The sequence below is a fragment of the Polistes dominula genome, unplaced genomic scaffold, assembly GCF_049000335.1.
Source record: "Polistes dominula isolate Pdom_NZ unplaced genomic scaffold, Pdom_raw_medaka contig_16, whole genome shotgun sequence".
NCBI classification, from domain to species: Eukaryota; Metazoa; Arthropoda; class Insecta; order Hymenoptera; family Vespidae; genus Polistes; species Polistes dominula.
In genome coordinates, this window is record NW_028301040.1 from 2,529,000 (window position 1) to 2,543,635 (window position 14,636).

Here is a 14,636-nt window from a genome sequence, read left to right on the forward strand (position 1 = left end):
GCCATATTTTTTGATATAAATATATTTTTTAATAAAATAACGAGATAAAATAGACATCGATATTATACTTATGTAAAAAGTTTCATTATTATTCTATTGTACTTAAGTATATCCCTTTCTATAATATGTAATATTATATGAACTATACGTTAAGATTATGTATGTTATGTCGATGATGCTCATAAAAAAATTCGTACTATTGATTTATTATATTTTAAACAATGTCAATTATCTTGCCATAAAGTATTAATAATATTATAACGTTCACCTAATAAATAACTACAAAATGTATATTATTTAATCTATTTTCAAATGACGGTATATCTCTTGAAGAAGTTCCATTACTTGGTTAGTATCGTTCATATCAATTGTCTTAGTAATTGTCCCGTTGTTTGAATATCTAATAATTGTTGCAGTTGAAGGAGTTACAGTTTTATCAAAAGTTTTAGAAGATACGCTTGTTGTTTCTATTTTATTAGTTACGCTACTCGTAATGGGAATTTTTTCTGTTGTACCGTCATCTATACTTGAACCTACAAAAAACAATGTCATAAATTGGAACATTAAAATCAATTTATTATACATGCTAATATTCATATAATATTTTTATTTATTTATTTATTTTTTTTATTTTCTTTGAGATCAATTAACATTTCCTATGTCATACTAAATCGATAATTACATAGATGCGTTTTTAAAACTGCTTACTTTCTGTTGTTAGTTTAGAATAAAGATTACGTTTGTCATTAACCCCATCATAATTATCTCCACTGCTTACAGTTACCGGATCACCAACCTGTTTTTCTTCAGCGTTAAGTATATCGGGTGTTTTGTAATTCGTAGTAGTAGATAATACAGCTCGATTAGTGTTAATATCTCCGTCATTGTTCGAATCCAGAGCAGTGTTTGTGTCAATACGTACCGTTGTTATCTCTGCATCAGCATCTTGTAGACCATCTACAGAAGCAGTATTGATTGGTTTGAGATATTCAGATGTAGATTAAGCATTTGTTGCTTTATGTTATTTAGGAGATACTACTCTTAGAATTCCCTTTAGACACAGAAGACTCCTTACCAACGTTTGCTGAACTACTGGATTTCGATGATCCATTTTCAGATTGATCGTTAACATTTATTCCATCGGTTTCGACGTTAGTTCCATGCGTTACTTCATCTGACAAAGTCGAAGGTAATAATGGATTTGTCGAGATTTTATTATTACTAAATTTCGAATAATTGTTTCTCGAATTTGAAAAGGCAGAAGCAGCAGCAGCAGCAGTAGCAGCAGCAGTAGCAGAATTAGATGATTGATAGTCATCCGTTGAAAGTTCTTTCTTCACTGTTTTACCTGGATTTTCGTAAACTCCTGAATTATCATTCACATTGTCAGAATTTATACCACCGAGTGATCCCAATATATTTTGCGAGCTGACAGTCGATGAAGATTCGGATTCATTTGCATCTACGGAAGATTCTTTATCAATTGCAGAATTTGGAATTAAATTCTTCCATCCTGGACGATAAGTTCTTGGGGTAGTAAGAAGTACTGACGTAAATAGTTTCTCGGAGAATGCTTCTGTTGGTCTTGCAGTTGATTGCGAATCTGATTTTCTTGTAGTATCTGCATTTGCATTAGAAGTTAAACTATGACCATGTAAACATGGGGTAGCTGTTAAAGGGCCAGCTTCATTGTTCGATACAGAAGATTGCGGTAATGTAACAATATTGTTATTGTTATTTACATTCGAATAATTATTACTATTGCTCGTAGTATCATCATTTTGAACTGATGAAGAAGATGATGCAGTTGTAGAGGCCTGCACTTTATTCCCTTCGGTGTTTTGTGTGTTTGAACCAGAATTAATGCATACTGGAAAGCCCATTATAAGTGGACAAAGAGGTTTCTTGCCATCTTTAGATGATTCAAGTTTTGATGAATCTTCAGATGGTTCTAGTTTTGATGAATCTTCAGATGGTTCTAGTTTTGATGAATCTTCAGATGGTTCGAGTTTTGATGAATCATCTTTTGGTAAATATGATGTCGATGGTAGCTTGTCAGCAATGTCCACTTGAGAATCTTCAGTATTTTTATTTGATCCATATACGATGGAACTAGATTCAGCATTTAAATCAGCATTTTGATCGTATGCTGAAGAGTTATTACTATCGTTTGTATTAGACTGATCTTGATTATTTGATACAGAAGGTAAATGTGGTTTGACTGTTGTTATAAGGCCATCAGGTTTTTCTGATGATCCAGAAAGATGTGGTTTTTTTGTAGAAGATGGCTGTTGTGTATTATCTGTAGAAGTTGGGTAATGTGGATTATCTGTAGAAGTTGGGTGATGAGAATTATCTGTAGAAGTTGGCTGGTGTGGATTATCTGTTGAAGTTGGGTAGTGTGGATTATCTGTTGAAGTTGGGTAGTGTGGACTATCTGTTGAAGTTGGGTGATGAGGATTATTTGTAGAAGATGGCTGGTGTGTATTATCTGTAGAAGTTGGATAATGTGGATTGTCTGTAGAAGTTGGGTGATGAGGATTATCTGTAGAAGATGGCTGGTGTGGATTATCTGTTGAAGTTGGGTAGTGTGGACTATCTGTTGAAGTTGGGTGATGAGAATTATCTGTAGAAGTTGGGTAGTGTGGACTATCTGTTGAAGTCGGGTGATGAGGATTATCTGTAGAAGATGGCTGGTGTGTATTATCTGTAGAAGTTGGGTAATGTGGATTGTCTGTAGAAGATGGCTGGTGTGTATTATCTGTAGAAGTTGGGTGGTGTGGATTATTTGTAGAAGTTGGTAAATCTGGTTTATCTGAGGAAACTGGCCAGTTTGGTTCGATTGTTACTATCGGTCCGTGTGGTTTTTCTGATGATACTGGTACATCTGGCTTATTTGAAGAAGCTAACCAGTCTGGTTCGATTGTTACTATCGGTTCGTTTGGTCTTTCTGATGATACTGGTACATCGGGCTTATTTGAAGAAGCTAGCCAGTCTGGTTCGATTGTTACTATCGGTCCGTGTGGTTTTTCTGATGATACTGGTACATCTGGCTTATTTGAAGAAGCTAGCCAGTCTGGTTCGATTGTTACTATCGGTTCGTTTGGTCTTTCTGATGATACTGGTACATCGGGCTTATTTGAAGAAGCTAGCCAGTCTGGTTCGATTGTTACTATCGGTTCGTTTGGTCTTTCTGATGATACTGGTACATCTGGCTTATTTGAAGAAACTGACAAGTCTGGTTTATTCGACGTATTTGGCAAATATGGTCCTTTTGTATATATTGGTACTTCTGGTTTATCTGAAGTAACTGACCAGTCTGGTTTGGTTGTTATTATCGGTCCGTATTTGTTTTCTGTCGGTTTTGACGATACTGGCACATCTGGCTTATTTGAAGAAACTGACGTACCTGATTGAGATGATGTACTAGCTGAGTTTTCTTCTGGTTTCGATCCGTTTGAAATACTTTCATTATCTTCATCGACGTTATTTATTATAGTTTGAATATTGTTGAAGTCTTGCTCTGATTTTTTCGTTGCCGTTTCAGTATCCGCAGTATTCTCGTTCCAATAAGATGATTCCGAAGTAGGCTTGTCTAAGTCCGGTTTATGCCCATTATTTCCGTCATTGGATTCTTGATTATTCGATACTACTGTATCATTTTTTGAAGGTAATAATACACCTGAATCTACATAATCTCCTTGATTTACAACTGTTCCATCTTGTTCAGATTGATTATCGTTATTTGTACCAACTGAATTATATGTTTTATTCCCAGATTGTAAATCGTTGGTATTCTTATTATTTCCAGAAGTAGAAGATATTATTTTATCATTGCCGATTGGTGTTACAGACTGTTGATTATCCACAGATTGCCCGTTCTTTGACTGATTGTCTTTTGAATTGTCATTTTCATTTGATTTTTCGTTATTCAAATCTACCTTACCGTTACTAGTTGCAGTAGATTGAGAATTCGAAAATGATGAAGTTCCAGGAAATATGCTACGTATATCGTGAATACCACCTTGATTGCCAATTATCGTAGATTGTAAAAATTCATCAAAATTAGAAAATCCTTTAGAATGATGATTTGTACTAGGATTGTTATGATTTCCATTGTTCTCAACCGATGGCAAAGTAGGAAATAGTAACGGTCCGTTCCATTTGTGAATATAATCATTGCCTTGTGGTTGTGTGCCCATATTTTTTAAAATTGATTCTATTATATATTTTGGTGAATAATTGTTACTCGTAAAACCATCACTACCACTGGAAGAAATAGGATTGTTTGGTATACCAATATGGAAATGTGGTCGATTGTAATGCACAACTTTATCTTTGTGTTTCACTGGTATTAAATGATGAGAGCCTTCGAACGGCACTTTAGCATGGATTTTGTTCCTTTTAGAGATAATATCATGCGATGACGTTTCAGAAGGATTTGTGGTTCCACCGTCTTGATCTGTTATATAATAAAAATAAGTAAAAGTTATTAAATTATTAATAGCAAGTTGTATAGTATATTTCTTTTAATGAATTATTCGTACCGTGAGTTTTAGGTGGAATTATAACTGGACCTGGTCCAAGGAAAGGTAAAGAAGGATTGAACCATTGATATTTTTTGTGATAAAGTGGAGCAGAATTATCATTAGACGTCTCTGAGTTAGACGAAGAATGTAATCCTTGTTGATGGCCTAAAATAAATAATAATGTTAAAAATAATATTAAATATGTAAATTGTGTGGGGAATGAAATTATTGTTATAACATATTTACTATACCTGTAATTTTGGAACCACCTCCAATATGCGAATCCAAGTTTAAAAATGCACTTGAACCATAAGATTGAGATTTTTTAGCTAAGATTCGATCAATAACGTTTAATGCAGCCCGTATACGTTTTGGCAGATACATCATTGAATTGCTACCATATTTATGTTTAATACGTTCACGAAGTTCTTTAAATATTCTAACAATTAACATCTTCCTAGCATATGTGCATTCTAAAACTTCCTTGCTAACGTTTGATCTCTTTTCTATCAAATCTTTGACAATCGTTGATTTTATTTCATCATTTTTACCGTCCTTTGATTTATCCTCGATCTTATTAAGAGTTTTATTACAATTTGAACTTTCCTCTTCATTTTTATGTGATGTCGTTTTATCGTGTTCTTTGTTGATTTCACCATATTTCTCTTTCAATGAAGAAAATAATTGTTTTAATATTTTTAAACAACGTTCAATGTACGCATCGTCGGACAATTTGTCAGTTGTCACATCATTTTCATTTTTAATCCATGTTCCAGAATTATCGTGTTTAGAATGATGATGATGATGATAGTTGTGCTCATTCTCTTCTTGTTTTCTCTTGTCGTGTTTCTTATCCTGATCTTCATCGGACTCAGTGTCTTTCGAATTTTTCGAATCTTCATCGGACTCAGTGTCTTTCGAATTTTTCGAATCTTCATTGGACTCAGTATCTTTCGAATTTTTCGAATCTTCATCGGAATCATTGTCTTTCGAATTTTTCCAATCTTTATGTTCCTTAGACTGATCCATGTCTTTGCCCTTCGATTTTGACTGGGAGAAACTTGAACTTAAAGAACTGGAAGAACCCGAAGAATTTGAAGCACTGGAAGAGTCCGATGAACTTGAAGAACTAGAAGAACCCAAAGAATTTGAAGCACCGGATGAGTCCGATGAACTTGAAGAACTGGATGAACTCGAAACACTGTGAGAACCTGAAGGATTTGAAGAACTGAAAGAGTTCGAAGAACTGGAAGAACTCGATGAGTTCAAAGAATCTTTCGAATCCGAAGAATCTGACGATTCTGATGATGCTGACGATTTTGAAGATGCTGACGATTTGGAAGCATCATCATCATGATCATTGTCCTTCTTGGGTTGTTCTTTCTCGTACTTGTAAATGTTCTTTGAACGATGTGGTCGATTCAATAAATCATCCGACAAATGTCCAAATGACGAAAATTCTTTCAAATAATCACGATTATCTTTTACATCCGTACCACCTCCACCAAATTGATCTTTAAAATCGTCAACTTTCTTTTTAAATTTGTCTTGAAAATTGTCTCCTCCTATTTCTTCATATTTCCGTGATTCTAAATTCTTAAATTCATCTTTAAGATTCTCTCCTATTTCTTTATATTTCTGTGGTTCAAAATTCTGAAATTCTTTAGTCCACGGTAGATTTGATTCCCAATGAGGAGCTCCCAAAGCGTACGCAAATAACACAGTGATAACAATGGCACCTAAAAGATTAAATACAATTTGTAGAAAATAAAAATAGAAAAAGCAAAAAATAATCAAATTATGATCTCTTAATACAAATGGATATTAAATTTTGATAGATGCAAAAATTACGAAGATTATTATTACCTTTCATGATTTTATTATTTGAATAAAATCTGAATAGTCATCCAAAAATGTCTTGAGTATACTGTCCTTACAAATTGGAAGGAAATCGTTTATATAGCAATCAAGTAGGGATTTCTTATCGCAACAGTTCGCAAAGAAGCACGAAATTTACGGCTGTTATTCTTATGATTCAACTTATTATGACGGAATAATTATTCAATTATCTGAATCATCTCCAAAAAAAAAAAAAAAATAAAAAGACGTCATTATCAAGCATACCAAAAAAAGGAATTCGTTTGTGACCAAAAATTTGAAGGGACATATTATTCATTAGTTGATTATTTTTATCATCAAAGTAAAATTAAAATGTGTTCATTGTTGTTTTCATTAATTCCTCATTTAAAAATCATTGTTTAGTGAATTAATTCATTATCTTTCCAAATCTTTCGTGCCAAACACTATGAAATCTAAAAAAAGAACGTATTTACTTTCTATGAAAAATTGCATATTCATCTAATAAGATAAATCTATTAAATCGTTATCTCTCTCTCTCTCTCTCTCTCTCTTTATTATTTTAGAAGTTATGAAAATGAGCGTACAGATTCGTTATAATAATCTCACGTTTCGAAGACTAAGATAATTGATAATTCGTAATGATCAATAGTGTATAATATCGTATTAATAAAATCAATCGTGTTTAATCGTAGAAATAACATGATTTATTAAACGTGATGATAATACAGAAAAATCTCAAATAATCGATATTCCAAATGATCTATAGGTATTAAATTATCCAAAAACGTGATCAAGTAATCATCCAATAAATGACACGTACGTTATACTCGATCGATCTATTACAATATTTGATCATTCTAAATTTTTAAAATGAAATTTTGATTGAAGATACAAAAGAAAAAGAAAAAGTCAGTTGTTATTAGTTGACCAATTTCATTGAAGAATTAGAAAAATCAATGAATAAAGAGTAAAGTGTTGTTTAGAATGTTTTAATTTGTCAAATTTAATTTTCATAAAAGAATTTTAAATACAAATAGCTTAAAAGTACTGAAAAATACATAATTTTTATTGATCTGTCTGAATGAACAACGAATAAATTGACAATGAATAAAAAACAATTTTACGTATACCATTTTGAACATTTTCAAAATAAAATTTATGAAATATTCAATTTCCATATCCATTTACATCTCATACAACCATCCCTTCTCTCTCTCTCTCTCTCTTATTGTTTTGGAATAAATAATACATATTATAGGATTCTATTGATTATTTTTCCAATAGACAACGAATATTATATTTTTTGTTTGTTTAATTAATTCACATACATATTATTTAAAATTCGATCGAATCCTGGAACGTTAACATTAATAATAATTTTTTATTGGTCGATTGATATATTAAATTCTATCTGGAAACGTTGCAAAATATATTGATTCTTTCTTTTTTTTTTAATTTTTAATAGATTATAGTTAATTAAATTTAAATATTTAAAAAAAAAAGAAACAATTTCTTCATAAATTTGTAATAGTACGAAAAGATAGATATTATTATTATTATTATTGATATACTAATATCAATATATAATATATATAATTAATGTAATTTAAATATCCTACACAATCCTAGAAATTCTAAAAACAAAAGAAAAAGAAGAAGAAACAATGTCTACATATTTATATAGAATTTTGTGTGTACTATATTTGTGCTATTTATTTTGTGCTATTACCAATTTTTGTAATACATATAATTAACTAAATATAATTAATTAGGTAGTATAAATAATTACATGCAATTAATTAAATTTAAACATCTTAGAATCCTAAGCATTCTAAAAAATAGATGAACAAATTTGATAAGATAATAAATATAATAAAAATAATACATTTGTAATACTACAAAAAGATAGATGTTAGTCTCCTTAAACGATATATAACTATATCTATATATATATTTAGAAATTAGAAAACGCGTTAGTGATAGAAATCGAAAGTGGGCAAGGTAGTGAGGCCAACGGGCGAAAGTGAACGCGATCCTGACCTAGGATACACAGCTTCCTCGGTGAGAGAACCGTTCAGTGATCGTATATCGGGTTAATAGAAATCTCTGTTAGGTCGGGTCAGGACGATCGTCGGCCAGCGAAAGTGAAAACGAAACGAAACGAAACGAAACGAAACTGGCAAGTCGGTCGCGACCGACCACCAATGTAGGAGAGTGAAATTGAGGACAGTAAAAGTGGGCAACTAGGACCGTGTCCTATTTGTGACCGTCCTCCTCCTATCGGTCACGATTTCGTTCAAACGCGTTCACTTTCAAACGTATCAAACTATCCTCCTACCTTTTCTCACCTCAATTAACACACCATATTTAAACATTTCAATCGTGGAATTAAATAATTATGAAAATTTTTTATCCAATCTTAATTACATTATTTTTCCTTTTCTTTTCTTTTCTTTTAAGAAAATTATTTCCTTTTTTTTTTTTTTTTAATTGTATCTTTATTTTATTTTTTTTTTATCGTAGAATGCATTTATTTATCTTTCGTATATAATTGTTAAGATTATCGTTAAGAACGTTTGATCTTATTTCATTTTTCTAATTGCATGGACTTTGATATCATTGACAACAACGTTGACAAGTCTTTAATGTGTTTCTAAAACATAATAGAAAAGTTTATGACAATAAATAAATCATTGTAAATTATTTCGAGAAATTGTTGCGTTCATCGATTTATTATTATACTTTTTACAATTTAATTATAACAAAATCTTTCCGCTGCTGACAATGGATTTATATCTGTGCATATATATATATATTTGTTTTTCTCTGAGAAACTGAATAATAAACGTCGTAGTATACTAAAATAAGATACTCGTATTTGTTAATCGTGTGTTTTGCAAATTTAGTAGTTACTTATTTTCAAATTGCAAGAACCATTATTATTTTACTTGTGATACTGTAAAAAATGTAATTGAAAATGATAATGTAAGAAATTATTTTTCTATCATGAAATAAATAAAAAAAAAAGATTTACGAAGCTCTGATTTCGATACGTTTCGTTAAATATAAATTGGGCAATGTGCGATTATTCTGATACTTCGCTTATTCATCATGAGTCATGACGTAAGCAAGACAACTGTATATTTACACATTTAAGATCTTTTTTTCTTATCGAAACTTTGATAAAATACCAAAAGATTTGACTCTCTAACGAGTGTGTTCGTTTTTTCCCCCCTGTATCTATCTCTCTAATTGTAAGACAATTGAAATTTTTTTTTTTTTTTTTTTAATTTATCGATAAAATGCTTTAAATCTTTGATAACGAAACAAAATGTTCTGATAATAGAATCATGCGGCACGTGCGAAATATAATCAATATACGAGTAACATATGTTTTAATCTTTAAAACGTTTTACTCATTGTTTTTGCTGATAATAAACGTATTTATTCATTAAGATTATTAAAACAAAAATAAAAAATAAAAAAAAGAGATAAAAATAAAATTACCAACAGTAATCATGTCAGTAATTAGTTGATAACTTATCGACGAATGATTTCTTCGTATCCTTTGATAATATACCGATAGTCGATATAATAGATTTCTATTTGAATATCGATAGATGACGCCATAAATTCAAATATGAATTCTAATATTCGTTTACAATTGAAATAGATCAATTTTATTTAAAAAATAATATTTATAACTACCTTAAATCTATGAATAAATTAAGCGATATTAAAATTATTTCAAAAAGATGTAAGAAGAAGAAATAAAGTCAGATTTTATCTTTGAAAAAAATGATAAACGTGAAATCGCTCGTACAGGTAAATCACCTGAGAATTATTTAAATAAAAGAAAATTGGATAAGGTCAACGTCTTCTTTAAAATTCTTTGTAACTTAATCGACTCGATTTACCGTACACGATATCTTCCTTAAAAATCATTATAGCAACAGTTGTACGATGTTTTACATTGATGTCTTACACTCCATCAACGAAGAAAGTAACATATTTTTGCTCTCTGGTGTTTGCAACACATGTGTGTATGTGTGTGTGTGTGTGTGTGTGAACCACGAAAGTATTTTTATCGAGTGTCGCGAATATTTCGCGAAGACGATAATATAAAACGGTTTTTGCAACACAGTAAAACATTGAAGCAATCTGTGTGCTCTACATAGATGAGTCCCGATATGAGATCGATCGGTTGTCGGAGGTTGATACTGGTATAATGAGAGACCAAAAGCCGCCTCCCGTGTATATCTCCTCTTCCCTTCCCCTTGTTTATGGGAAATCGACAGATTTCCATCGAGATTACGATCGTGGGTGGATTGTATAATTTTTCAACGAGAACACAATCAAATTAACTCTTAACTCACGAATAGTATCTATCATTGTACTTTACATATATATCTCTAAATTCATATTCAAACTTATCAAAGATCTTACGAGATAAGTTAACAACAATCTTTCCATCAAATTATTCAACTTGTTCAACACAATTATCGTTTAATAATTCTTCTGAATCTTTTTACTATTGCAAACTATGAAATCATTATTAAAACGATTTATCCATCGGTATTAGATATAATCGTACGATAATCTATAAGAAATATTTAATCATCGGTTGAAATTGTGATGCGATTGGTGTTGTAGGATCCACCCACCTCCCGTTCTTCGATATCGTCGTTGATTCGTTCGTTCGCTCGTTGGTTCGTTCGGTTGATCGATAAACCGTCGATTTTACAGGTAAGTGCGCATGCATGTAGGCGCAACGAAATTAGTATGCCGCTCAGTGTCGATATCCCGAAGCAATTATTTCGAGGCGGACCCGACCCTATCAGCTTCGTATACCCTTTCTGAAGTTAATGGCCGTCCCAATGTTTTGATTCTCGTTCGACGGGTTTCGTAACGTCGCTCTAATTCTCTGCGAGGTCATTCTCGTTACATAAAATAGCCATGTTGAAAGTTCGCCAAATATTATCTATAAATTAATCAAACACTTCTTATGAACTTTTATGAATATTTAATCAATCAATTATTGTTTGAAACAATTAATTTATATTACAATCTTTTATTTCAATTAGAAGATAAATTTAACATTAACAGTAGTTAACTATTAACTATAAAGGCAATCACGGATGATCAAGTATGATTGTATGTAAAATCGATGGGGTCACCGCACCCGGAATCGCAGGTGACACGACACTTTCATCGTCATCGAATTCGGTACGTAACTCTCTTCAACACAGAGCACTACGAACCCACTTACTCTACGATACATGTATAATACTTACTTCGTGAAACTGCATTAATATTCTTGTCGCAGTGGCAACCTCACGATGCTTTGTCGAACGTATTCAGATGCTACACGAAGTGGAAACACACTTGAGGAAAGATCGAAACCAACGTAAAAAAGTCAAGAAATCGCTTACGTAATTCCGAGAGTTTCTATCGGAAGTGTAAATGTTTGGCTTGTACCTATGTAAATGTCCGATTTTATAGAGTGTTAAAAATAAAATGTAAAAATAAAAAAAGAAATATATATATATATATATGAAAAGAATAGAAATCAAATAGTTTGCCACGATTCTAACGCTTATAATCGAAGCATACAAAATATGAATGAAATTAATCAGGTTTCCTTTTATTTTTACTATTAAGACCTTCCCCCTTTCCTCCCTTCCTTGGTGAAATTGTTCAACGTTTGATCTTTCGTTATATACAGTAAAATTTTCCCTTTGAAGAAAGCGACGCTTACTACGCGTTCCGATTTTACAAATTTAAGGAAAACGTCAAACACAATTCGTTCTAGTCTCGTGTAACGCGTAAATGTTTAGAATTTAAAAAAAAAGAAAAACATGAACATATTTTTCAATATAAAACGGAAGTGTTTTATTTTCTAAAGATTTTCTTTTTTTTTGTTTTCTTTCCGTTCGTTCAGCAGGAGGTCGATGTTTGATGTTAAAATGATATATGAAAAATAATTTAAAATGGGTCGTGTATAACGTGCCATCACGTTTTCTCGTAACCAACATGCAGCCACGTGCTTACGTGGTGCATTGGATTAGCTTTACGCAGTAGTTGTACATTCCACGCGTCACGATCTTCGATCTTCGACGACAAATTTCACGAAATACCGAACGTACCGATCAACGATTGCTAGCAAAAAACATAATACATTATTCCATACTCTTATTCCAAGAAACGGTACAACCGTTGATGTCACGTTTGATAAGTCGATTCCGTATCGATCTGTCTTTTAAAAAGCATTTCTTTTTGAATATCGATTAACCCCTTTTTCTTTTCTTTTCTTTTTTTTTTTCTTAATTCACACAAGTTTAATTATGAAACATTAACAATTAGTTTTGTATATTTAAATAGTCAACGATACTTATATATGTTAGTTTCATAGAAATATAGACAAGTTACAAATGACGAGTTTTAATTAATGATCGATCATCCTATTATGGTTGGTCAAAGAAATTTCATTTCAATCCTCTTTGCATTCTTTCGTTATAGATCATCTAACGTTTTCTACTATACTCTATGTTGTGTTAGATCGTGACAGGGAGATTCATTTTTCAAATGGTCGTTCGTTTCGATCGTGAGCCAGTTTCTAAATAGATAATAGATTGTTACCAACTACATAAAATATAAGTCAACTTTCGACTCAACTGGGATGATCTCTTTTTTTTCTTTTTTTATTCTTTTCTCTTTTTATTTTTCAATTCGATAAGATAATAATATTTTTATAATATGATTATTTCTAAAAAAAAAAAAAAAAATTAAAGATCTTCATTTTACGAAATACAATGTAAAAATTCATTACTATATAATAACTTTGAGAAAAGAAACATGGTTTAACAAAAATTGAATAATTATTAGGTTAACTATACGAACCCCTTTCGTACGATCTCGACTAACTTAATATCCAATATGATGGATAGACGCTCGGACACGACTAGGAAAAATATATAAAAAAAAAAATAAATGAAAAGCGAATAAAAATGTTCCAAGTGAATTTTATCTTGGGTTAGTAGTAGTAATAGTAGTAGTAGTAGTAATAGTGCACCAGGTACTACTAACTAGATTACATGCAACTAGGTTACTTGATACATCTCTACCTCCAGTGCAACACAGAAGAGACCCAAACGTTAATAAGGTTTAACAACTTCCTTGTTGTTGTCCATGAAGGTAGAAAATCCCCTTTTTACTTTGTGTAAATTTAAATATAAAAATAGTAAAAAAAAAAAAAAATGAACAAAAATTTTCACATTTATCGATTATATTATACCATATCAGATCACTTTGTAAAATATTATCATTTCTTTTGATAATTTCGATGAACCCATTTTCATTTTGCATAGATTATGATTGAATATTATTCAACGATATATTAAAAATAACGCGGCTAGTAAAGAAAATCATTGACGATGGACAGGAAGTGTTCGGCATGCAGCCGGACAAGGGATAACCGCAAAGTCGAGTAAAGATTTCAAGCAAGCTGCTGGTTACTGTTGTTGTTGCTTTTGCTGTTGCTTGCTATGCCGTTCCGATATCGGTACGAGGAATCGGTAAGTCGTCAGTGTGTTTCTGGAACTCACGTACCATTCGGACGAGCTCTACGAGCCGAGTCTCGACCTTCCTACGATCGTTTCTTTTGTACCGGTCTAAGCAACCTGTCGTTCTCCACACGAGAGAATCGTTCAAAGTAGGGAGGCATGGGTGAAGGGGGAGGAAGCATGGTTGAACACTGAGGAGCTACTCGATTGTTAACTCACCCTCCAATCTTACTATTATTATAAATATTCTTTCATGTTTATCATAATCCTAATTCCTATTTGTTACTTGAAAGAATTATAATTGAAAGATAATTTAGAAAAAATGTATCATTTTAATTGTCAATTGAAAATGTTATGTTAATAATAATTGAAGTTTTCTGTTAGAATGAAACAGTGTTCAATTTTGGCAATAAATAAGAGAGAGATTTCAATCTTTATGATTAGGAGCTGTTAGAAAGAGGAAGGAAGCATCTAACCGTAGGTGTGGGTTCCAGGTATTAACTCGTTAACAGGTGGGGTACGAGGACATCGATATTGGGTTAGTTTTTATCTAGAGTTTCTAGTTTCCACAGTGGTGCAATGAGGACTGCACTTCCCGTAGACGATATCTAACACAACAACACGTTCCAGATACTAAATCTCACTTGGGACAAATAATCTTCGAAGATAATGAAAGTGATATAAT

The 14,636-nt window shown here is 31.7% G+C and overlaps 1 protein-coding gene and 1 long non-coding RNA gene across 3 annotated transcripts; one reads left to right on the plus strand and one right to left on the minus strand.

Moving 5' to 3' along the window:
- Positions 1-174: 174 nt before the first annotated feature.
- LOC107064831 (uncharacterized) lies at positions 175-6,402 on the minus strand. The gene is made up of 7 exons (XM_089174727.1): positions 6,396-6,402; positions 5,237-6,268; positions 4,781-5,194; positions 4,548-4,694; positions 1,076-4,462; positions 709-957; positions 175-533 (listed from the first exon to the last, which is right to left on the minus strand). Exons 1-7 carry the CDS (start codon positions 6,400-6,402, stop codon positions 298-300), a joined length of 5,472 nt encoding a protein of 1,823 aa, XP_089030853.1. The 3' UTR covers positions 175-297.
- A 1,940-nt stretch (positions 6,403-8,342) lies between these two features.
- Positions 8,343-11,940, plus strand: LOC107064844 (uncharacterized). 2 transcript variants are annotated; one of them, XR_016177301.1, is made up of 3 exons: positions 8,343-9,512; positions 11,043-11,615; positions 11,716-11,940. It is a non-coding gene; the product is annotated as an uncharacterized LOC107064844 (long non-coding RNA). The 2 variants fall into 2 exon arrangements; XR_016177300.1 differs by lacking the exon at positions 8,343-9,512 and having other exon boundaries at positions 9,938-11,615.
- Positions 11,941-14,636: the final 2,696 nt, after the last annotated feature.